General features: G+C 35.3%; 2 protein-coding genes and 1 long non-coding RNA gene across 4 annotated transcripts; 2 read left to right on the forward strand and 1 right to left on the reverse strand.

Moving 5' to 3' along the window:
- The first annotated feature begins 6,660 nt into the window (after positions 1–6,660).
- On the forward strand, positions 6,661–9,833 carry LOC120086747 (zinc finger CCCH domain-containing protein 62-like). Its single transcript, XM_039043534.1, has 9 exons — positions 6,661–6,877; positions 6,982–7,100; positions 7,618–7,732; positions 7,833–7,894; positions 8,093–8,144; positions 8,328–8,439; positions 8,586–8,684; positions 8,779–8,906; positions 9,021–9,833. The coding sequence occupies exons 1-9, from the start codon at positions 6,690–6,692 to the stop codon at positions 9,631–9,633; spliced, it is 1,488 nt and encodes a 495-aa protein (XP_038899462.1). The 5' UTR covers positions 6,661–6,689; the 3' UTR covers positions 9,634–9,833.
- A 1,507-nt stretch (positions 9,834–11,340) lies between these two features.
- On the reverse strand, positions 11,341–20,702 carry LOC120084545 (protein PHYTOCHROME-DEPENDENT LATE-FLOWERING). Of its 2 annotated transcripts, XM_039040341.1 has the most exons (12): positions 20,173–20,702; positions 19,454–19,523; positions 19,291–19,355; positions 19,124–19,207; positions 18,016–18,096; positions 17,041–17,202; positions 16,855–16,953; positions 15,389–16,767; positions 14,970–15,196; positions 14,740–14,885; positions 13,279–13,317; positions 11,341–13,142 (listed from the first exon to the last, which is right to left on the reverse strand). In XM_039040341.1, exons 1-12 carry the CDS (start codon positions 20,326–20,328, stop codon positions 11,646–11,648), a joined length of 4,005 nt encoding a protein of 1,334 aa, XP_038896269.1. In that variant the 5' UTR covers positions 20,329–20,702; the 3' UTR covers positions 11,341–11,645. The 2 variants fall into 2 exon arrangements, with proteins under 2 accessions (XP_038896269.1, XP_038896271.1); XM_039040343.1 differs by lacking the exons at positions 19,291–19,355; positions 19,454–19,523; positions 20,173–20,702 and adding an exon at positions 18,943–18,977 and having other exon boundaries at positions 19,124–19,158.
- Positions 20,703–20,860: 158 nt separating this feature from the next.
- On the forward strand, positions 20,861–23,906 carry LOC120084546. The gene is made up of 3 exons (XR_005483748.1): positions 20,861–21,433; positions 21,539–23,613; positions 23,711–23,906. It is a non-coding gene; the product is annotated as an uncharacterized LOC120084546 (long non-coding RNA).
- Positions 23,907–25,802: the final 1,896 nt, after the last annotated feature.

Below are 25,802 nucleotides of genomic sequence, written 5' to 3' on the forward strand. Positions count from 1 at the left end.
CGCATGACAGAGTTCTAGACAAAATGGGACGAACTTTGTAGTTTTCGAGATGGTGCTGTCACGAAATATCTAGAAGACATCGGTCTTCAAAGGTGGGTACGGGTTTACCAAATAGAACGAAGATATGACAACATGACGTCCAACAGTACAAAGTGTTTCAATTCGTTAACTAAAGAATATTGGTTATTGGCCATAGTATGCTTGATTGATCATGTTAGAGGAATGCTTCAATCGTGGTTCTACAAACGGAGGAATTACTGGGCATCTCAAACGATATTGCACTCTGAGTACTGTGAAACCCGATTGGCAAGTGAAGGCGATAAAGGCAGACGATATCAGTTTGAGTCTATTAATTGTTATCAGGTCCACGTTCGAGACAATCGATTGGACGGTATTGTGAATCTTCACATGAAGGAATGAACATATAAGGAATTTGATTCACTTGGTATCCCATGTTCGCATACAATTGTGGCCGTCAGAGAACGAAACATACTCATCTAGAGTTTTTGCAGTTGATTTTATGCAGTAGACTCTCCAATGACTGCGTATGCAGAGCCTATAAATCCACTCAGGCACATATCTGAATGGAAGAGACCTTCTGGATATGTAGAAAAGACTATCATTCTTCCAAATTTTGTGGTACAAGTTGAGCAACAGAGAGTGAGAAGAATACCATCCAGAGGAGAATTTTGCAAATAAATAAAATGTGGTAGGTGTGGGAATTATGGGCATAACCGAAAAAACTGTAGCGAACCGCTCATAATTGAGTGACATACTGAAAATGGTAGAACTAACTCAAAAGTTGATCAAGGTTGATTGCCGAAATGTAGACCCAATTGGCACTTTAATTATCTCAATGTACTCACTCTGTATGTTTCGATCTCTCAGAATGTCACTCATACTCTTGTAATGTATACTCTTACAATGTCACACGTGCTTATGCATAGACTGTTTTATAATATAGACTCTTAGAATGTAACTCATGCTTATGTACAAACTCTTATGAATACCATCAGAATGTGAATACCCTGAGAATGTAAGTCCCGCTCTCTTTCAAAATCTCGCTCTCTCCATAAGTGTTGCTCTCCCTGAAAGTCTCACTCTCTCAATCTCGCTCGCTTTAAAAGTCTCACACTTTAAATATATATAGTCAGAATAAGTAACAGATTCCAATGAAGTTTTATATACATAAAAAAATACATTAAAAAATCCATGTTTTATACACAAAAAATACGAAGTATTCGCCCACAACTGACACGCTAACTGCATTCTATATTCATTCATTCTCTCTTGAGTGATTACGGAAGGATCAACACCAGTCACCAAATGTTTTAGTAATTTTACTCCAAAGATGCCACAATCAAGCAACCCGTGTTATATGTTGTCGTTGATAGGTCAGGTGATTTTTCAACGAGATGTCGATAGGTTCAGTTTTGAACGTTCCACGCCACAGTAGTGAAGTAGGGATGGTACTGTGGCAGTCAATGGCTCTAGCCAAGTCCCCAGCTTCGTCATCGATATGTATGATGGAAGTGAATCAAACACGAATATATGGCCTCTGTTAATGTCTATTGAAAGGACTATCCAGTGCTCATTGATGTTCATTGCCATATACACGAAATCCACATCTACACATTTGACATCGAATTTACCAGTGATGTAGTTCTTATACGTGTCTTCATCCTCCCATATTAAAGCAGTCTCCAGCCTCTGCTTATTCTTTATCCATTTAAATACCCCGCTACGAGCATTAAGGTGACTCTACAAAATAAAATGAAAAGTTAAGTAACAAAATATATCATAGTAACATGACTTTGCACAACAAAATATATCAAAGTTTATCGTTACTCTAATTGGCAAGATGGTGATTTGGTGAACTTGTGCATGCACATGTCAGGTCGATTATAAAACTTTTATTTCATAAATTGAAATAAAGTATTTATGGTCTGCACAAAAAATTACTATGTCAGTCAAAGTACAAGATACTAATTGTAAAGAAGTTAAGACTAGAAAACTTACATCGTACTCAACCCACGAACTCGGTTCAATCAATTCCTGGAAAAATTGCTTCGATAGTGGCTTAAAGGAATTCTCTCAAACCTCGTTATCTGTATTGTCATTGGTGATTCAGCCCATCATTTCTATAAAGATAGTAAGTGGAACATTATGTGCTACTCGACAATCACTTTGAATAGTGACGTTGGTACACTTGAGAGAGGATACTTAACCATTTGACTTTCAGACGGAAGATGTACCATAGTTTCGTCATCTTTGTTATTTTCTTCTTTAGTTGAGCTGGAGGTGTATATTTATCAACACCTTTCCTCTTACGACTAATTCTTTGAGATTCTTACATAAACAGATAACAAAAAATTACTCATAAAGAAATATAAAAAAAAATATATAAATTCAAATCACGAAATATAAACAAAGATTACCGATCAATAAATTACTCACCAATGTAACTCCTTGCGTGGTCGTAAAAATATTAAAAGTGTCGACCTCTGGAATGTCAGACGTGTTGGCCTCTGGGATGTGGGATGTCAGTGGATGATGTAGACACATCAGGCTGTGTATGTGGGATGTCAGCATCTATAGGTTGGACGTCAATGGGTGATGTTGTGGTATTGGGCTCTAGAGGGGGATAGGAGTATGTGTAGTGGTGGTATTTGGAGGCTTTAGAGGGAGGGATGGGAATATGAAAGGCAGTCGCATCAGTGGTATCGGGATCAATAGGTGGGATGAGCGACATTGTGGCATCGTCACCTGTATGTGGGATGGGTGACCTTGTCGTTTCCTCAATCACCGTGAAACCCTTCAAGTAGCAAACATAAAATGATGAGTTCACGAACACATAAAAACTAAATATAAAGCAACGATAGTAAATGCAAACCTTACACATAGACTGTAACAGTGATTAGATGATCGACAATTGTGCTTTCATGTCTACCATGTCTTCCTCGATCTTGGATACACGACTATCTAAACTCGATATACGACCATCCAACCTTGATAGTGAGTTGTCAATGCTCTGCAGGTATGAAAAAGTAGAATCGTTGGGATTGGCTCCCTCCATGCGCCTAGCATGCTCAGGATACTCCTCATCCATAGATCTCTATAGAAATCCACAAGATGGACATCAGGTGGGTTCAACTCATCCTCATCGCATACGTCCCTCACCACCTCATGGAATATATCATCACTAGGTGTGTATGCCTCTCCCTTCATCCTTCCATATTCAGCATCCTCGTGCTCAGCATGCTCGTGTTCATCATTGTTACCTCCACGATGATCAACATTATCACTTTTAGAACTACCTCCACTACCCGGCCTACTGCCGCTTTCAACACTATCATCTTGACACCTAGATTGAATATAGGTTATCTTTCCACTAAGGTATCTCGAAACTTCCTCTCAGCGTCGGTCATGACAAGACCCTCTTTAACCTTTGTCTGCATTAACATTCCACTAAAATGGTTATTGTCAATTTAACAACCAAATAAACATATTATGCATAGAGTACACTTATATTATTAGACTCGAATATGTCTCTCTCGAGTACTTTGAAATACACTGAGTGGAGCATGACCATCGTAATATACGAGGCAAAGTCACCTTGCTCCATCGTTCAATAATGTTCCCAGCTATCGATGCTGCTAGGATCTTGTACGTCCATAACTAAATAAAATTTAACATATATTAAGAACAATAATAATGTTAAATCAAACAACACGATTATTATGTTAAGCAAATTTACCTGGAACGCTTGTAAAAATTCACACAAAGAGTATGTCATGACATAATTTTTATTTTCTTTCACCTTCATCTTGTATGAACTAATCTTATCATTCAATTCAGTCTTTAGGACATCGACTGTCCTCTCCCAAATAATGGTACCCCAGTCTAGATTGTTGTAATACTCTACGTTTTGAACGTCCTTAAATCGTATAAGTTCTACTGCACTTTTCTGCTTGTTTTTTCCCATCATTGCAACCTCCGTGTAGTATACTAAGGTGATCTTCATAGCATCCTCTTCATCTTCGAACTCCAACTCCTTATATCTTTCTTCTAGTAGACTAATATGTAATGTGTCCTTCGGCACTCGATTACCAAAATACTTGATTGCAAGTTCATATGAGGACTCCCCATTCTGATCAACTCGCGTAGGGAATCGCCACAATCCAGTCATCAACAAAAATCATCCTTCGAAAACGTGACGATCTTTCCACCAACAGAGAATCTCATTGAGTTAGCTCTCGTGCTCTTCACTTCTCTCAACAACATATGGTGGATAATTGGGTTATTGAACACCATGTCAATGTCTACAAATCATCCAAAAATTGTTCTCTTGAACATCTCTAACTGCTGTGGGTTAAGGTTCTCCTTAACAGTCTTGTTCGCATTAGCAATGTGGGCTAAGCTCATTACTTGACTGGGAAATTGGTCGACTATAGGTATTTGGAAACGTGTTGGCATCTTAAATCACTCCTGTATGAAATAAAGATTCAATCAATAATTCCTTCAGGAAAAAAAATTGTAAACACAACATTCTGTTTAAGTATCGATAGAACCGCTATCGCTATACATTGTCTCGTTAATGTCACTCTCGTCGATTTCATTCTCACTTATCTCAGTCACATTATCTCTTTTTACTCTTCTTCAACCTTAGAACACATTGAAAACAAGAAAAAAAATAAACAAAAAAACCATAGGTTCACAGTATTTCTAAGCCCCAGAACGACCCACCATTTTTGGTGTCGCTCTCTTTAGTATCGCTCTTGCTGATTTTACTTTTACTTATCTCACTCATGTTCTTTCTTTTTACTCGTCTTCAACCTTAGAACATATTGAAAACAAAAAAAAAAAAAAAAAAAAAAAAAAACATAGGTTCACAGTATTTCTAATCCCCAGAATGACCCACCCTTTCCCCATTATCGATCAATTTAAGACATAATTGGCACAGATTGAAATCACTTACTGATTAGATTCGATTTTTCGGTGGCAGTGGAAGATTTTGCAAGCCCAAATGATGGATTTCAAATGTAGCAAGACTGTCTGGAGCTTATAAGTGATATGAAGCCGTTACCTTTGAAGAGTTTTTAGTTTTGGTTGGTTTCAGCAAAAGGGTAAGAAGACAAAGAGATGAGGGCATTTATGTAATATGGTATGGTGATAATGTCAACAGAGGGTCAATTGACATTATTTTTAAAAAATGGGTCATTTGACATGTTGAGTCCAAAAAATGGGTTATCCGTACAAATTTCTCATGATAGAAGATTATTAGCGATAGTTACTGTGTTAATCTTTCAAAGTTGATAATCATTTATGAAAGTTTATCCGTGATAGCTACTGATAGTTTTCCATAATTGGCATAGCTTAATCTTTCAAGTTGTTGGTTTTCTTTCAAAGTTGATAACTACTTATAAAAGTCTATTATTGATAGTCATTGGTAGCCTTAAGTATTAATAATTCAAGATTGATTCCAATTGATGAAAATGTATCAATGATAGCCACTGATAACTAATAGCAAACTGAAAGCTAAAATTTCAAGATTGTATTAATACTTCTCAAATTGAAAGCTACCAGTGATAGCAGCTATCAACGATTGTAGTTGTAACAGCTATCAGTGGCTATCAGTGATAGCTTTTAATTTGAGAAAACTGGGAAGAAGTGAGCAAAATAGTGTCTAGGTGTGAGCTTTTTAGTCTTTTACCATTTTTTGTTCTATTTGTTCAATTATTTTATCATTGTACTACATATTCTATTATTTGGGGCTTGAATTCCATTTATGCAACTAGTCCAAAATCATTTACAATGTTATACAAATACTTAAATACAATGGTTTTATATTTTCTCAAAAAAAAAGGAAAAAAGTAAAACATTTTCATATATATAATTAAAAACATATTAGAAAATATGATTTAGTTTCCATTTGGTGTCTAGGTTTCAAATTATTATACTTTTAATCTTTAGTTTTGAGTTCGGTTTCATTTTAATCCCTAGGTTTCAAAATGTTATAATTTTATCCTTGAGATTTTTTTTTCAATTAGGTCCTTAGGTTTCAAAATTTATACTTTTAACCTTGATTTTTCACTCACTATCATTTTCGTTTTTTAGTATTAATGTCTATTAATTAATTTTAAAAAATTAAAAGAATTATAACTCATTAAGTTTTACTATTTTTCTTCATCACCATTAAAGCCAATTTTAAAATTCTAATTCATAATTATTAATTTTTTTGACAACCATAATTATTTAAATTTGATTAATAGACCTTAACGACAAAGATTGAAAGTATGTATTTACTGAAAAATCGTGGTTAAAAGTATAAATATAGAAATCTATAGATAAGTTATAACATAACTCTTTGAGATTAAAATTATAACATTTTAAAACCTAAGGATTAAATTGAAATCAAACTCAAGAACTACAGACCAAATGTCATTTTTCCCAAAAACATGATAAGTAGGTCATTAGTCAAATTTTCTAAATGGGCTCACGTACTACTAAGCCCATGATCCCAATGCAAAGCCCAAAACCTTATCAGGCCCAATTTTCATTTGCTTTCGTCCTTAGCTACTAGCCGTTGCACTTTGAAAATTTAATCATCTCCCCTTTATATAGCGCTTGGGCGCCGACAAAACGTTGCCCTTCCAACACCGCACTGAACGGAGAGTGATAGCATTTTGATGGCATTCTCTGATAATCTCGAAACCAATCCTTCTCGCTTCGATCTAGAAGAACTTATCGACGACAATTGTGATTCGGATGACGAGTATCATTCCCATGATTCGGAATGTGATCCGAGTTACAGAATTGAGAAAAAAACCAATTCCAAGGTTTCAAGGACCTCGATCAGGAAGAAATCAAAGCCGTTGTAAGTATTTGGATCTTTTTACACATTTCTGATCTTTTTAGCTGGGTCAGCTATTAGACTTGATAAATCAATATAGAGCTGAAATTCATTAGGATTTTTTGCAGGGAAATTGTAGACATGAACCTGATCGTGGATATGGATATAGATGATGTAGCGCCAAATGTTCCGATTCTAAATGAAAATGATGAAAAAGATATTCGTGAAGTGCTATCGATCGTTAAAAGTGAGTCAATTTTTTTTTGAATGGTTCCTTTACGAACAGAGATAGCCATAAATAAAAAATCCCACTCGATATTCAAATTGTTCCTTTTTGAGTTCACAGGAATCAATAAAACAGAAGAAATATTTCAATCCGGTTAAATTTCATCCAAATGTAGTAGGATCAGAATGAAGAGAACTATTATGATTTCAGCGAAGTTGAAGAAAAAAATAATTTTATTTCAAATCGGAACTCTATAAGCTTCTGTCCTATCCTCTTTTTGCGTTTCTTGTAAACAATTGTTGTGCTCTTGCCTTAGGTATTGCTGAAATATTATGATTTTGTGTCATGTCTAGAAAAAAAAAATTATTTCGATTTCGATTCCCCTATGGATGTATGCATTAGTTAAGAGTAAAAACACTTGAAAATGTTCCCTTTCTTTTGACCAAATGAACTCAGAGAAGGCTGGTTTAATACTGTTTTAGTCTCCCCCTTCTTTTGTTCCTCACATAACACATTTCTCTATCATTCTTCGGGGCAGCTGGTAAGCTAGAGAAACTCAAGGTAGAACAATGTAAGGCTTATCTGAGAAAGAATGGATTGAGGCTGACAGGAACGAAAGATGTACTCATTCAGCGCATCAAGGAGCATTTGGAGTAAGTTTGTATTGTGTGTATGGTAGTACAAAATTGGTTTTAAAAGGAGTCTATGGCTAACAGCACATTTCTTTTCTTTTTTCTTCTTAATTATTTTCAGGATTTTAAATAGTGGAGGGGAAAACAAATACCCAGAGTATAGCTTTATAGTGAATTGTAAAGGTATGATCTTAGTTACATGATGAGGATAAACGTGTATGAAAAGTCTATTTGCTTTCATTTTAACGTGTTGCTGATATTTAATTATAATGTTTCTCTAATTCTTGAGGATTGTCTTTTTATGCCTAGCTGTAGTAGTTTCTTGTTATGTAATTGGTATAGTATCTCTATTCTCTCGTGTCTGATATTCGTTTGATACAGGTGATGCCTGCATGGGTGATGTTGTTATGTTTGAGCAAAAAGTATACGAGATGTAAGAATTTAAATTTAATGTATCTTATTCCAGTTTACTTTTACAAAAATATTAGCCTTCTGTTTTCATCATTTCTAAAAGGATCAAGAATTCAATTCCAAAAATTGTTTTTCCCGAGATTCGTACTCGATCTGTTACTTCTCATGTCATGGATAGTTTCTTAATAGGATATTCATCATTCAGGTACAATATAGCATCTAGGAGCTCCATAGGTCCTTCACGTGGAACAAGAACGGTTGTAGGTCGCATTGTGAAAGAAAGCTATGGATCTTCCAAACAACAACATACATTTACGGTGAGGTGACTTTTAAAAGTGAATTATGATGACTGGTGACTTAAGATGAATCTTGGTTATTTTTTTAGTAGTCGTCTTCTTGAATTGTCTTACCATTCAACAATATTTATTATTAAAAGCCTTTTCCTTTCCTTTTTTTGAGCTAGATTGAAGTTTTGTGGAGTAAGGGTGAGAAACCCCTTCCTCCACTTCATCCCCTTTTAATCAAGGGTCGAAATCTTTACCGGATTAAGACTTTTAGACAGGTTACAGTTACATTTTATATTCTTCTTTTGACTTTTCTTATATATATTAGTCTCAACTTTGCTTTAAAATGACCCATGTTATCAAATTTTGTAGACTTGGGAAGATGAAGGAGAAAGGCAGAAAGTTTTAATGGAAAAACATGCTAGGGGATCACTTGCAAGATCAAATAGGGAAACACGTGTAGTAGAGAGAGAAAAAAGAAAAACACACAAGGAAAATAGGTATTATCATTTTCTATCAAACAACCTTGAAATGAGACTTATTCATCTATATATATTCATCCATATATGCTCAGTATTTTGGTTAAGACAATAGTTTGAAATTCTATGCTTCAGGAAATCAAGAAATGAAGGATTTAAAGACAATCCTTCTCAGTCAAATCTATCTTCAGCAGGAACAACGTTAGTTCAATCCATGGAAAAGTTATCGGTTGATTCGAGAAAAGTGGTTCATCAACATCAGGAAGAACAATTGTTTGGTAATTCAGGAAAAGCATTTCAACATCAACAGCCAGAAAATCCATCTAATCAAACAAAATCAGATTTGTTCATTGATCATAATAGACTACCATTTCAACATCAAAACAATTACTATAGCCAACCCCAAATGAAAGCCAATCATTCGGCTTGCTACAGTATAATGCAGCCTATCATTTACAAGGCTGATCATGCTGCTTCTGTTAACGAAGTTCTTGATAATACAAACCGCAGTTCGTGGGATTATCATTATTCTAGATTGCCAATGGGCCGAATGAATCTTTATCCTAGAGTGAATCAAACTGCACAAGAAGGCTACAAGCAACAACAATGCCGTCATTATGCTGTAGGGAGATGTTACTACGGGGAGAATTGTAAATTCTCGCATGAAATGACACGAGATTTTGTCCGAAGGGAGAAAGAAAGATTGGGACATCATCACATTCATCAAAATGCTCGCCATTGTCGGTAACTAGTTATGTACAACTTTTGGAGAGTTGTATTTTGTATTAGAAAAGTAGCGTATTGCTACTTAGATAACTTTTATATTTTTTGAATGAGTAAAATGATCTCAACTTGATTTGAACCTGTGATCACAAATTGGGTTTAGAGTTTAGAGAAGTGTTTTACTGTTTTAAGATAAACATACTACCAATGAAAATTGTGCTTTATGACTTGGGATGTGCATATATATTTGTCATTATGCAATATTCACTCATACATGATGGACAATCATCAAACCTCACAACTCTATCCTCATACGTTTGTACATCTTTACTCTAAAGGATCGAAACATCAAACTTCAAAGTGATAGTACAAATTTTAATGAACTAGACTAATATTGACAATATCTTACCATTAAGACTAAGAAATACATTGCACATGTGAGGTGTAAACAATAAAACTTTTGTGTACTACAGTAATATGAATAATAGGACATCACATACATGTGAGCTACAATAATGGTTTAAGAGAAATATAGCTAGGTTAATAAGATAATTAAGCATGTCATGACATTATTAGGATGTCATTTATTCCTTTATGACCCTAGCTTGTAAATGGACCTTTAAAATATCTTTTATACCATGACCTAGCCTAATGATGAGGGTGATCATCTACGAGCTTTGCAGTTTATTTTAATGCAATTACTTGAACAATTTGGAAGTAAGGCCACATTTGCCTCAATGAAAACATAATAAAAATTAATGGTAATGTGAAAAGTGGGCCCTATTTGATTATCTTTGATATTGTTTACTTGTGTTCTGCATCTTTACTAACACATGGAATCCACTTCCAAATCTGTAATCAAAAAACGCAAACTGATTGACGAGCTGAACATGTCAATCCGTCTAGAAATTACGTTGTATCGTTACCGTTACAATTACCATTGTTGTTACTGTTCCAAAGAAAAAAATCACCTTTACTGTTATTGTTACCGTGACCTCCGAATGTCAAATGGTAATGGTACCAATAATAACGGTAACAATAAATGTGACAAAATTCATAATTCTAAATAAATGTGAACAAAAGCAATCTAGTTAGATTTGCGATTCAAGTTCATTACAATTGATCCATCAATACAATTCCATCACAATTACACCAATTATCATTACGATTTGGTGAACGTGGCCTAAAAAATTAAAGAAAAACGATTGCATTTCATGTTTTATTAGTAGATTTAGAAGTTGGATCTCAATTTACAATCATAAGAAATGTATTTGATAATACATTAATAACAAACTATTAAAATTAATCTATGAAGATGTTTTATGTTATAAAAATGCTGTACAACACCTTAGCACTCAAGAAAAAAAAAACAAAAACAAAAACAAAAACAAAAGCCCTTCAATGTATCATTAAAATTTGGTGGTGAAAAAAATGAGTTACGATTAAATTTTCTTTTCTTAGGCCTTTTTTTTCATCATTTTTAAGAGGTGTACTAACCAAGTTTGGACCTACACTCCTTAAAGTTGTGTTGACCTCTACCAGAATGATTCACAAGCTTCGTATGTTTGTCCTTCATGTGTTTTAGTGCAAATATTTGAAGTTGAATAAGTTAGTTCATTTGGTGGTAATTTGAATCACAGAATTCAAAAATAATTTTTAACACTACCAAAACGTATTGCTTTAACTCGATGTAATCCGAAAACATAAAAGTGAATCAAATTACCTATCAAAGGGTAGTAATTGCTCAATTCATTCATCCAGAAACAAAAACTTTGCAAAGACAGTTTTATCTCATACATTGCCAGTTACATGGAGTGAGTGAATCACTGTAGATTCTAAATATCGAACTGTCATGAAAATTTTCTACATTGAACAGTACAGATTTTGAAATCCTCTACCCTTACAAGCTAAGGACAAGTAACAATCTCCTACATATCGATGATCTGGTACTTCTATAGTTACGCATTCCTAAATGTTTATGAAAAACTAGAAAGAGTAAACAAATCATCTAATTAATCGCCTCTAAAGAATTCTGCTTCATGAATTATTTACAGAGTTACTCTTGTTGACACCTTGCATGTCCATCGGAGAATTTGCAATACTACTGACTGAACCAAGGGTTTGTGAACTCAACTGCGGGCTAGCCGGGCAAACTTCGGGATTGCCAGCACTAAGGGCATGGATTGTCCCTGAGCTCATTTGCTGTGGGCTCATTGGAGTTCTCTGATTCACTTGTTGCGGGCTAGCAGATTGCTGCTGTTGTTGCTGTTGTTGCTGCTGTTGGTTGAGTTGTTGAACTCCCATGGTTGAAGGTGACCCCACCTGCTGTGGTGAAACAACAGCCTGAAGTGGTGTAGTTGTTTCAGGATGCTGTTGTAGCTGCTGCTGCTGAGGTGGTTGCTGCTGCTGCTGTTGCATTTGTTGTTGCTGTTGTATTTGTTGTTGTAGCTGCTGCTGCTGTTGATTCATGTATGGATTTATTCCTGGCATCAACTTTGGAGGACCCATAGGAACTACAGCTCGTTGCATCGGGGTCAAGCTAGCACGGTTCAGAGCTTGTTGTCCAAGCATTGAAAGTCCACCTGAGCTTGGATGCATCTGTCTTGCTCCTGGGATTCCAGTTATTGTTGATTGAGAGGCAGCACCAAGCATGCCTCGGTTCTGCGCCATCCTGAATTTATAAGCAGCTTGTGCCTGGACAGCAGCTTGTGCCTGGGCAGGTGTTAGTGTTCCCGCTCGAAATTGCTGACTGAGAGTGTTGTTAAAACTAGATGCCTGGGTTAAGTTCATTGGATTTTGACCTGCATTGCCCATGGCAGGAATAGAACCCATGGGTGCTTGTAGTCCAGTTCCTCCTATTCCTCTGCTAGCTCCTACACCCATTGAACTGGCAAGGCCTCCAATTCCCATAATGTTATTGTTTATGTTGCCCATACCCACAGTTCCCATCATTTTCCTCTGGAATGGTGATTGTTGTTGCTGCTGCTGTAATAGGTGAAGTGGAATGGGCGACTTGTTTACCATGGTAGCGCCCAATTGAACATTAGAATTCTGACCAATGGCATTCAAATGCGAGAGCGGGTTTGTTCCAAGCGCCACTGATCTCTGAAACTGTTGATGCTGTGGTTGAATAAGGTTTTGCTGATTCTGCTGCTGTGATGACTGCAGTTGTTGTTGTTGCTGCTGCAGCATCGAAGCTTGGGCTTCCACCTGTTGCGGCCTTGCAGGTAAAGAAACCCCTGCCAAAATTCCTTGAGACATCTGCATTGCCTGGGGGTTTCCAGGAGGCAATATTCTTGCATTTCCTAGAAGACTATGGGAGGAGTTGAGCAGAGAGGCATTACCGCTACCACTAGGCTTCAGAACTTCATTGGATGTTTGACCTGGAAAAGCTTCTCCATAATTCTGCATTTCCGCTGCTGGATTAATATGAGGATGACCAGTAGCATTTGATTGACTGTTTGGGGATGAGTTCATCCGGGTCGGCCTAAGTTGAATAATATTTTCAATAAGATCATATCCTTCATGAACCATCTGCAAAAGTAGATAAATCTTTTACCTTGGACATCATCCAAGAATTTAAGGTATGCTTGGTAACTAAATAATTTAAAAATGAATAAACTTCTTAGAGCAGTTTTGCAATTTAATGAAAAGAAATTTTAGATCATACCAAGGAAGATAATTGGTCAGCAAGTAAATCTGCCGAAAGCTGCATCATAAAACATACGTATAGTTGTGTCAGAACAACAGAAAAAGATACAGAAGATGTTCAGCAAATAAATAATCAATAAGAATTAAAAATGCACAATCACATGAACTGAGAACTCAAGTGCTTTCTCGTGTGTCCTGTCATCATGTTTAGCTACTTTCAGAAAACCATATAATGCAACTAGTCTAAATTATCAACAAGGTCTTCATGCAATAATATTAAGCTACATAGACCAGATTACAATTGTCTCTAGAATACTTTATCCTATCTTTCCTCCCTAAGTATTGATTTCAGATGTGCTTATAACACAGCCACAAACCTAGAGAGAACTGAATGGAATCACCATACTGCAACACTCGCAACATTTATAGATTATAATCATTTGTTAGTGGAACTCTATTCAAACAAATTTAAAACAATTTTGATAAGTAATACAGAAATCTTTTTTTTTCTTTTTTGAAATACAATAATTGCAGAGATGGAAAATTGAACCATTAACCTCAAAGGAGGGAGTGTATGACAATTACTATTGAACTAAGTTCACTTTGATATATAAAAATCCTGCTGTTCTTTTGTTTTCTTCTCCTTTTTAAAATTCAACAAGAGACCAAAGTTGAGAATACAAGGGTGAATGTCCATACATAAAACACCGACCCTAAGTACCCAAGGGAGCAAAAATAAGGAAAGTGACTCCAATTTTATAAGAAGATAAGTACATATTCATAGAAATCCAAAGATAAATATTTAAGCAAGCAACGGTCCAAATATCCTCAAAGAAACCTTCTTCGCTAGGAAAAACCTATTACTCTCGTTAGAGATACCCAAAACGAAAAAGAGAGGAGGAGATTGGATAGAAACCAACATTTTTTTTCTAATATCTAAGTGTCCAGGCCAGCTTAACCCTTATACATTTGGGGTATATATATATATATATATATATTAAATCCTAGGTAGTTGGCCACCATTACTTGAACTCATTCCTCAAAAGACCCTTTATTATTTTCATGGCCCTTAAGACTAACCCATGGTGGTTAAAATGTGACTTGCAGGGAAGTGTAGGCTGCGACTGCCAGATAAAATGGGACTGTTACAGTTAAATTGTTTGTTCCATAAGCTTATTCAAGAAGAGATCTTTTTGAGACCAAATATTTGCAAGGATATGTAGAAAGTCAGCTTTTACCAGAGTCAAAGTCCTCAAACTTAGAACCAATCACAAATGCAGTTCATATGCACCTTAGTTACAGATGATATTTACTTTTAATATTTAAAAAAAAAAAGGGATCCATTTACTTCTTTAGGGTCTGCAAATCATGATAGATTGGCCAATAATCTAAATCAACCAACAAACGCAGAAGAAACAGTTGAAATTAACTCCAATGAATCTCTAAGAACAAAATAGCTGGTACATATAATAGAGCTTACAGTATTGGGCAATGTCGGAAGACAATCCTCAATAGCAAGAAAAATGCTATCATCTATATCTTCATAGGTAAGAGCTACAGTTCCATCATTGGGCTTTTCTGAAAGGATTACTCTACTTCGTAACCTAGAAACATATGAAACCATTCCTGCAGAAGAATGTGAAGAGGTTTTAAATGGAATGAAGAGTTAGACAGAAGACCAACTATCTGAAAACTGGCAAAGTTACAGACCTTGAGGTGTACGATCTTGCAACATAAAAGTTAACACCCTTCTTTTGCAGGCATTTAAGCTGCCACCAATAAGGGACTTTGACATCTTCCTTGGACCAGCATCATCTTTTAAATCATCATTAATAAATGAGTTTGCCAGATGGGTCGCAACATCGTGAGCTGAATATGTACTTGGTTTTCTAATAGGATAGTCATTGACCTTACTCTTTTTAAGGTTGAGCTGATGCCTGCAATAGGTTTTGATTAAACAATAAAACAAATGCATTATGTCATGTACATCTTACATTAAGCCAAAACCTTGCATAAAGCCTACACATAAGGGAGAAAGGAGGAGGGAAAAAGGGAAAACACGACACGATGATATTAACTCATGAACCATCCTAATGTCAGAAAAAGGAGGTTAAATATCCAAACTTTACCTGGCAGCCACCATTTCAATCTTTGAGAATCTTTCAATCATGGTTTGATCAGCAAAAGGTGGGGTTCCAACTGAAGGACTGTTTGCATTCAGGGGAACACTCATATTACCAACACTAGCAGGAGATCCAACTCCATTGATTACTGGGGTTTTGGGGAGGGAATTTGATCTTCGCTTTGCAGCAGCTTGGGCCTGATGTTGCCTTTGCATTGAATCATTAGCACTGGAAGTCAAGGATGGAGTTCCACAAACATGAGAAACGGGATTAACCCCAGGCTTATCCTTTTGTCCTGATGCAAGTGCAGAAATATTTCCAGGCACTCCATAGTGTGGCCCACCTGAGCCACTAGAGAATTCCCCTGATTTTGATAAGGATGGTTGAGCCATAGCTCCTGCTGATACACGAGGACTTTGAACTGATTTTCTTTTTGATAGTTGGTCCTCCTTTCTTGTTTCCTTCTCAATATGCTGACCAAAATTATTCCAAGGAGGTTGAGAGGGATTAGATCTCACAAATGCTTGCTGTGGAGGTCTTTGCTGAACCCGTGGGTGCTGAGGATCTTGATGGTTTTCTGTTTCCATCATCTGCATATCAGGTTTGCTACGACTAAGGTCAGATCCATCCATCTTTTCTGAATCAAACTGCTCTTCCTTGGCTCCATATCGCATAGCTGACTGTCCTGTAGCAAACGGTATTTGCACAGAATCCTGATTCAGGACTCCTTCAAACATCTGTGGAGAAAATTTTTGAACTCCTGGGTTGGAGTACTGAATACCTCTTGCTATTGCTTGCTGTTGCAACATATTCTTCCAATTCATGTCAGATCCCTGGGGGCTTTCCATAGACGCCAATGGGTGCGGTTGAATTCCATCAATGCCCATAAGAGATGGCCTTGATCTCTTGTTAAAACTGGGCAAGGGTGACATTTGCCCATCTTGAGTTTCCCTCTTGGCATGAAGAGAGACATTAGGGTTCAAATTATCCGCATATGAGATCATTTCTTGCCCACTAGGGGAAACACCAGATGGATTAAGAACTGACCCACCCGCTTGATCAAGCATACCTCTTGGGGTTCCACTGCCCATAGAATACCTAGATTGAGATACAGGTACTGCAGATTGTGCTGGAAGAGAAGCATCTGAAGTAAGGTTCTTTGGTCTTGATGCTATCATCTCATTTAAACTCATATTTTGACCAGCTACATTATCAGGTGCATTCAAATTTCCAGAAACGACTCCTGAATCTCCCAGTCTGGTATTAAAACTTTCGGGTACTCTGTCTATGCAAATCTTCTTTCCATACCTACTATTAGATGAGATAGATACTTCTGAAAGCTGTCTCAATCGCTTCCTCTGCTTGCTGTACTGAGAAAAGCTGAGCTGCAGACAGTAACAATAAATGTTAAACACATAAAATAGATTGAAATCTTATTTTCATAAAACAGAACCATTTGAATTTTACATCACCTTCATAGGAACTGGGCTGTTACAAAGCCTATCTAACGTAGGAGCAGGATTAAGATTAAGTTGTGGTTGCAATGCCTTCAGAATCCGGGACTCCACTTCCTTCAGTATTACAAGCAAATTTAAAAAATCTATCACACAATCAATATGTTATCAAAATTATTCACTATATGAACTAATCATACATACCATCAGATCACCATAGGTCCATGAATTATCTGAAATTAATGGAATATCTTTTACCACATTTTCCAAGGACAACCTAAGATGTATCTTATGGACAGTAGGTAATCTATCGGTCGATTGAGCACCAGGACCCGGTTCAGGAAGGCGTCCACGAAAATCTCGCACCTGTGGAAACATAATTAAAGTCAATTCTGAAAATATAAACTAGAAAGTAACAATAAAACATATATATAAATCTCTGATCGAGACGTAATTAAGATTCTTAAAGTAACATCGTCTAAACAAGATACATGATCCTGAATTAAAATTAAAAGGTTCAGAAGAACTACTTGCGCAACATTTAGTTTCCTCCAGCTTAAGAGATAATTAAGCACTTGAGCTTGATAGCTTGAAAACAATCCCAAACACAATGAAAGTAGTGTCACTTATTTCCCTAATGTTAAACTGTATTTTCTTGTTTATTTAATTAAATAATAATAATCATCTTTAACGCTAAATTGCAATTAGAGGCACAATATGTTCTATAACTCATTGCAACTCTCACTCTTCTACCAACAGTGTTTTACTTGCTTCCATTATGCTAGTAGTGGGATGAAAGTAAAACCCAACAAAACTGATCCAACAACCACAACCGAGATTGGTCATTTCTATCAAAACCTGATTCTATTCTTGATATTCCCACCCGGTAAAACCAAGACAGTTTTAAGTATTAATCCAGAGAGAAGATATTGTCAAAAGCAGAAGTCACATGGTGAACACCTTGTGGACTCTTAAATGTGAAGGATTCTGTCAACCAAAAAGAATATACATACCATATGAACATCACACATGCATATTTCATAGTTTTTCAATTCACATATCCATAGAATTTTCTTCATTAATATGCTTTCAAGCATTGTTTAAATCATCCTACCATGATTTAGGCTTCCTGAAAGTAAATCCAGAACTAAAGTAAATCCAGAACTAAAGTAAACTCACCTCACAAACAATTGTGCCATCAAAATATTTGCAAGGTATGTCATCAAGAATATCTCCAGGCAACCAGCCACATTCAATAGCCTTCAAGCACATACAACTAAAAAAAATTAACAAAAGAAAAGGCTTCCCATGATGAAAATAATGGCTAGAGCCGAACAATAATTATTATACTGGAAATACATATACATTAAAAGAAAATGGCAGTTAGATACAGTTGATTGACCCAAAAACTTCAAGCCGACGGGTTATGGTAAATCTAATTATATCAGCACTTTAACACTCCCCTTCACTTGTGGGCTTGATAATGTGAAGAAGACCCAACAAGTGGAAACCAATATTATTTATTAATTAGAAATGGAGAGTAAATGACATTACAGATGTTTGAACACAGAACCTTATGCTCTGATACCATGTTAAATCACTAATTGACCCAAAAGCTCAAGTTGATAGGCAATGATGAATTTAATTACATCAACACTTTAACAAATACGTTTCACGGAAAAAAAAGGAAAATTCACCATAAAGACTACCAGGCTCATAAATAATAAAGAAGGAAGAACTTTGAAGACTGATAAGATAGGGCGCATCTTGTAAATTTCATTCTCAAGGCCTTGCTGAAAATAAGATTTCATCGTACCAGCTAACTAGATTTGAGTGTGAATAAAAATACCCTACGGAAGTTAGATTCATCATTTGAACTTCTTGGAGAGGAAATGTCAGCTTCAAGAATTTAAAAGGGGAAAACTACATATGAGAAATCTGCTCAATACCGATTGTTTCAAAGTCAGCCGACCCTGGAAAAATGTGTTGTTTCCAGTATTAAAGTAAACAATTTCAGAATGATGCAAACAATCTCAAGAGATGATTCGTTTTATATTTTATGAAAAGAAAACAGAAATTTTGATGTAATAATAAAAGAGAAATTACCAGAAATAAGGAACAAAGAGTCCTCAACATACAACCTATTGATTACGAAAAAGAAAGTAATCATAATAAAATCCTGCCCATCAACTGTCCAGTAAACTAGTCAATACTTACCATGCCATAACAACTGGCTAACTAAGAAGAGATATGTGGAGAGAGATGAGGGAAAACAGATGACACTTACCGAAAACAAATTTTCAGATTTCCTGTCATAAGGAAGCAACAACTTTGAATTGTCTTGTAGAGTACTAGGGTGCGTAGGCTCAATCTGAAGATCAACCAAAGCATTAGTTTTGATGTAATTCCCTTCCTAGTTACTACTCAAATGAAGTAATGCTATTTTCAACAGACCTCTGATGGCTTTCCGATAGAATATCCATCTTGAAACAGGTTTAATGTGAAGGAAACTCCATTCTCTGAAAAAAACAATATTAATTTTTTAAAAAAAATTAAAAAATTAAAAAATCAAGAAACCAAACATGATAAGGTAATGCCCAAAGTCTATAGAAATTACCTGGAATTAGACGACCTAAAGAAGACCCAGTCACCCCATTTACATCCCCACTTCTTTCAGTTTCTTCACCCTGTTGCATAAAGAATAAGTGTATTATGATACAAAGTAAACAGAATTAACATCATACTGACTTGCTTAGGCTATAGTATACAAACTCAATAGAAATCTTGCTGATTTCTGATTGTCAGACAAGTATAATTTTCATGCTTGAAATAACAAAAACAACAACAAAACATCCACTACACCATTGCCGTAATTATTATTGAGTTTTAATTTTCAATACGGTATTTGAAACTTCAAAACATTTTCATTTAGCACTATTACTTTCAAACGATCCACTTTGGTCCTTAATCTTTACATAAAAAACTATTAGATCTATTCTAGTCCCATCACATGAACTTGTGCTCAACATTAAAATGTTTGACGCCAAAACAAAACATATATTTGGAAGTATAAAGACCAAAACGAATAAGTAGGTGCAATAAAGGCGCAGTAGGCTGAATTTCCAAAGTTCAATTCCTTGTTCGGTTTGTTAACAGCAGTTAAATTCAACCGCATCCAGACTAGGCACTAAGAGTAAGTAACCAAGCAAAACAAAAATCGAACTTTTAATTCATTCACAAAGGCACAAAATTAAAATCCTCTTAATAAAAAGCAAATGCACTGAAATCAGATATCCACATCGAAAAACAACGAAAGGCAGAAGCGGAAGCACTTACCTCAAGTTTTCGAGCAAGAGAAGATTCGTTCTTCGATAGAACCCTCGACCCATCCTTAGAGTCGTCGTCATCAAGGGCAGTGCTCCCAGATTGGGTAATACAAGGCTTTGAACGAAACCTTTTACCCTTCTGCGAGATTTTGAAGGAGACACCCATTAATTCCAAAATGGGGTTCAATTAATCTTGCAATAATTTACGATCTTTGAATGCTAACTGTGGGGGATCGAAGAAAAAAGGGAAATTTTGGTGAAACGGGAAAGAGAAAGAGAAAATTGAAGCTCCCACTTCACAGGGAAATCAAATAGTGGAGAAGGGAAATTGGGAAACGAAGGTGGGAAGAAACCGCAAGCTCAGACACAAAAAAAATTGAAACGAAAAAGCCAAAGAAGGAAAGAAGAGAGAGAAAAAGGTTGCAGACAAGGGATTTCGGATGCACGATTTGGGTTCGGTCCGATTACATCGGAAAATTTTCCCGCTGCAATGGGAATTTTCTTGACACTCCTCTCCCCTCTACTTGCCAATCGCGGTGGCTTTCAATCGGAAGCTTTATTGAAAAAAACATTAAATATACATACATGTACATTGATGGTAGGGATGTTAAAAAAAAAAAAAAATCGTAGATCCGAAAAAATCGAACAACTCAACTCAACTTAATTGGTTTGGGTTGGTTTTAAAAAAAAAATTGGTTTGATTTAGATTTTTCTAATAAATCTGAGTAGAAACATTCGGTTCGACCGAACCGACCCAATAAATACATTCCCAGTCGCCCAGGCCAAATAGGAATACATTCGGTATTCAATTGAATCGATTCCACTATTCCAGCATGAGCATCAATGGCATTTCTTTTCGACACGTGGCCTTGGTAATTGATGTTTCTTTTCTTTTCAACGCGCCTTAATGGCTAATGCCATTTCATTTCTTTTCAACTTCTCACCGTTTCACGCATTCGTCTCGTCACCGTCAGCGTGTCACGCCTTACCGAGCAATGCCGTTTCAACTTTCTTTTCCTTCCTTTCTGAGTCCAACTCCAACTTTCCTTTCCTCCCTTCTTGTCTTCATATCTCAGTGAACTCGAAGTCCCTAATCGACTAAATTTTAATCCCTCTCCGTCCGACTTCCAAGTCCAGCTCTTCGTTTCATATCCATTATCTCCCTCTCCGAGCCTCTTCCTTTTCGACGTCGGCCACAACCATTAGTAGTCAGATGTCAGCCACAACCATTATCCCATTCTCACAGACTCACATTGCTTCATTGGTTACTGGTTAGCCATTAAACTCTTATATATATATATATATATATATATACATTTATTCCTTGCCGATTTATGGTTCTTACAATTTTTTTTCTTTATTTATTAATATTGTAGATGAAAAATAGTGTGTTGATCGACAATGAATCACCAACTATAAATATTCCTGTTCCCGATGCATGTTCTAAACCATCGAAAATGACAGTCATTAGTAAGAGAAAACCAACTAGGCTATCATCTTCAGTGTAGGATCACTTTACAAGGATGGAAAGATCTAATACCGAAGGTATAAGATGCAAATGTAATTATTGTGATAAAGATTATACTTGTGACACTCTTCATGCGGAACTAGTACCTAATGAAAATATTTGTGAAAACAATGCAAAAATTATCCATTTAGAGAGCAACCTAAAGGGCAAACCATACTAAAATTTCAATTGAATGAAATTGATGCAAAATGTGTTATCAATATGAATTTTTTGTCTATTGCCATTAGTCAACAAAGAGTTAGAAATGCATATACTAAGATGCTAGTATTGTTTGAGGTACCATTTAGATTTGTAGAAACAGAGGGGTTTAAAGAATTTTGTAATATTGCATGTCCTAAGTTTGACATTCCTTCAAGAATCACAATTGCTAGGGATATTTATCAGCTGTATGTGGATGAAAAAAATTGTTGAAATCAACTTTAATCAAAAGTGGTCAAAGAGTGAGTCTAACAACAGATACTTGGACTTCCCTACAGAACATCAATTATATGGTTCTTGCAGCACATTTTGTTGATTCTGAATGGAATTTACATAAAAGAATATTGAATTTTTGTCAAGTGCCTAATCATAAGGGAGAGACAATTGGTAAAGTAATTGAATGTTGTTTATTGGATTGGAGTATTGATAAAGCTTTTTCAATTATTGTTGATAATGCAACTTCAAAGGATTCAGCAATCTCATATATGAAGAGAAAACTAAAGATTTGGAAGTTTCTTATTTTGGATGGTGAATTATAGCATATGAGATGTTGTGATCATATTATGAACTTGATTGTCAATGATGGATTGAAAGAATTGCATGATTTGATAGATAGTATACGAAATGTTGTAAGATATATTAGATCTTCTCCTAAGCGATTGAAAAATTTTTGAGATTGTGTTGGACATGAAAAGATTGAATCTAAAGCCCTTATTTGTCTGGATGTGTCTACAAGATAGAATTCAACATATTTGATGCTTGATCATGCTTTAAATTTTGAAAAGGTTTTTCAATGCTTAGAAGAAGAGGATGAAGATTTGTACATCACTTTACTGAAGATGAGAATGGAAAGAAAAGAAAGGAACCACCGATCTTGGCCGATTGGAACCATGTTTGAACATTTGTCAAATTTTTTAAGATGTTTTATGATCTTACATTGAAGGTTAATGGCTCAACTTATGTCACTTCTAGTACATTTTTTCATAAACTTTGTGGGATTCAACGACGTTTAATAGGTTGGAGCCAAAATGTAAATAGTGTGATATATACTATGGCTTCCAATATGAGAATGAAATTTAATAAGTATTGGGGATCTCTTGACAAGATGAACAAAGTGTTGTTTCTAGCTATTATGCTTGATTCACGATATAAGTTGGATTATGTGTCCTTTTATTTCATAAGTATCTATGGGGATGGAGTTGCTAGGACAATGACTGATGAGGTGAAAGTTAGTTTGATGCAATTGTATGAGTTTTATAAGACAAGTGATATCAAGTGGTCATGCTTTTGAACAACCATGTCACATAGTTGAAATAAGTGAGGATTGTGATAACATAGAAATAGATTTACAGTTGGAATAAGAAGAAAGAAGAAAAGAGAAAAATTTGAATGAAACAAGAAATGATGTGGAGAGATATTTGTCAGAACCTAATGAAGATCTGATAGAAAATTTTGATATTTTGAATTGGTGGAAATTAAATGCTCCTGAATACAAAGTTTTATCACAAGTTGCTCGAGATGTCTTACCTGTACCAATGTCAACAATTGCTTATGAATTAGCATTTATTACAGAAGGTAGAATATTTGACTCTTTTAGAAGTTCTTTAAGTCCTAAGATGGTTGAGGCTTTAATATGTACACAAAATTGGCTATGTGCGAAGACGATGTTATTAGATCTTACTCCACAAACTAAAGAATTGGAAACTTGTGATCAAGTTTTATCAGGTACTGTTATCTTTTATATATTTACTCTATAATCTATATTAATATATTGAAATTATGATAGTATTCTTATATAATTTATTGTTTAAATCTTGTTTAGGGTTCTTCAAGGAGCAAGTTTTTTCTGGATCATGAATGGGTCGTTGAAATCTATTGGATTTTGAAGACTTTTGTAGATATTATAGTCTTACTTATAGATTTGGTAGACATTTGAGAACATCATCGCCTATGTTTTGAATTTTGTAGACATTATGGTCTTTCTTGTGAATTTTGGAGACTTGTTTTGTTATAATAGATTTTGGATATTGTTCTTGTGGATTGTGGAATCTTATGTGTTTTTTATTGGTGATTCCAAGCTTTTTTTTTTTAAGGGAACCGATAGAACGAACCAACCCAACCCATTTTTTATGGGTTGGTTTGGTTCGGGTTCATAATTTAACAATGGTTAGTTTGGTTTAGAAAAATACACAAACCGAAGCATAGGGTTGGGCCTAAAATATCCCTAAACCCAACCCACGAACACCCCTAATTGATAGTGAAAAAATTGTGCAACCGACCTCTTTTAAAGGTGAAAAATATCCCTAAACCCAACCCACCATTTTTTTATGGGTTGGTTTGGTTCGGGTTCATAATTTACAAATTTACTTTCTTTTTATCTTTTCTTTTTTTTCCAGCGTGATTTCCTTTTCTTCTTCAGTTCCGACACGATTTCCTTCTTTGGCGAATTTCCACCCTTCCGCTCAACGATCGAGCACGACTTCCGTTTCATGGTTTTGACGATCATCGTCCATTCCATTCCTCAATGAGATCTGGCCGAAATCAGCGACCATCTTCTTTTTCATTCTCAGCGAAAGCGAGAGAGAGGAAGAAGACGATCCATTTTGTGGTGGCTTGTGTCTTTGCGATGAATGTTTACAAATTGTTCGATGAATGTTTGCAAATGGATCATCACCAAGAGCGAGAGTAAGATGGGCTTTTTCGCGTGTGTTTTGGTAATTTCACTCGAACTTGACGTCAACAAAGGGTCATTTGACATTTTTTAACATCGAGTCATTTGGCATTTTGGGCCAAATTTTTTTATCATCCGTACAACTTTTCCATTGATAAGTGAGGAAAAAAATGAAAGTAACGATAGTTAAGAGGCACACGGGTTTGTTAGTGACCAAGTCTATGTTTAAGTCTCCCTACTCTTATTATATTCAAGGATTAAAATATCGACAGATATTTCTAAGGTGATTAAGGAATGATTGAAAATCGAACGGACCAAATTGACGTCTTCCACCTTGTTTTGTCTCTCTCTCTTCGAATTTGACGACTGCCCACCCCACATGACACCCACGTCAACTTCTTCCTTTTTTTTGTATACATCAACCGACCAACCAGTTAACCTTTTCCTTCCGTTCATGTCAATTTAGCCAAATGGAACCGACCATGGTCGATTCCGCATCGATTTGTCTCTAACCAACTACTGCTCACCCTAGATATTTTTGTAAGCTAAAAAATTTATAAAATTTAGTTAAATTAATAATTAACTTCTTTTTACTCCCAAACTAAATTATGGATATTTTTATTTGTATTAGACTATATAGATGACATTTTTTTATATATTACTAACATTTATAAATAATATCAAAGATATAATTAGATATTTAATATCGATTTCGATCCCTTCGATTTACAAATATATTAGCAAATATATCGATATGTCCATGAATATTTTTTATCCTTGATTGTACTTAAAAAGAAGATAAGTGAAAAAAAGGGTAATTGTTCTAGAAAGGCACAAAATATTTTGGATTTATATAGTTCATTTTTAAGAAACGTGTTTCTACGTGCTTTCTCTCATGATAATTTTGGCCAAGACTGAGACTGAAAATAAAACAGTTGTTGTGAACTTGAGAAGCATAACAAGAACGCGGATACCAATATAATATAATATTTAAATAAATATAATATAATATATTAATAAAATAAATATTAAAATAAATTATAATATAATATAATAAATAAATAAATAAATATTAAATAGATTAAACATAATATATAAATAAACAAAATATAAAATAAGAAATTTCTCCAATTTTCATGGACTTTACCCAATGTGTGTGTCTTCCAACATCGCACAAAGTGTCATTATTTATAGGCAATTTGACAAGTATGAGGTAGATTACATGGACACTAATGATGTGTAA

Source organism: Benincasa hispida, chromosome 9, assembly GCF_009727055.1.
Source record: "Benincasa hispida cultivar B227 chromosome 9, ASM972705v1, whole genome shotgun sequence".
Classification (NCBI taxonomy): Eukaryota; Viridiplantae; Streptophyta; class Magnoliopsida; order Cucurbitales; family Cucurbitaceae; genus Benincasa; species Benincasa hispida.

What these genes read in the sequence shown, in the direction of transcription:
- LOC120084545 (XM_039040341.1), bottom strand. Translation starts at nt 20,328, where the DNA reads ATGGGTGTCTCCTTCAAAATCTCGCAGAAGGGTAAAAGGTTTCGTTCA. An exon ending in ATGGCACAATTGTTTGTGAG is followed by an intron (nt 17,203 to 18,015) that starts GTGAGTTTACTT and finishes ATGTTTCCACAG; the next exon opens with GTGCGAGATTTTCGTGGACG. An exon ending in ATTGAAATGGTGGCTGCCAG is followed by an intron (nt 15,197 to 15,388) that starts GTAAAGTTTGGA and finishes AACCTATTGCAG; the next exon opens with GCATCAGCTCAACCTTAAAA.
- LOC120086747 (XM_039043534.1), top strand. Translation starts at nt 6,690, where the DNA reads ATGGCATTCTCTGATAATCTCGAAACCAATCCTTCTCGCTTCGATCTA. An exon ending in AGGAAGAAATCAAAGCCGTT is followed by an intron (nt 6,878 to 6,981) that starts GTAAGTATTTGG and finishes GATTTTTTGCAG; the next exon opens with GGAAATTGTAGACATGAACC. An exon ending in AGTGCTATCGATCGTTAAAA is followed by an intron (nt 7,101 to 7,617) that starts GTGAGTCAATTT and finishes TCTTCGGGGCAG; the next exon opens with CTGGTAAGCTAGAGAAACTC.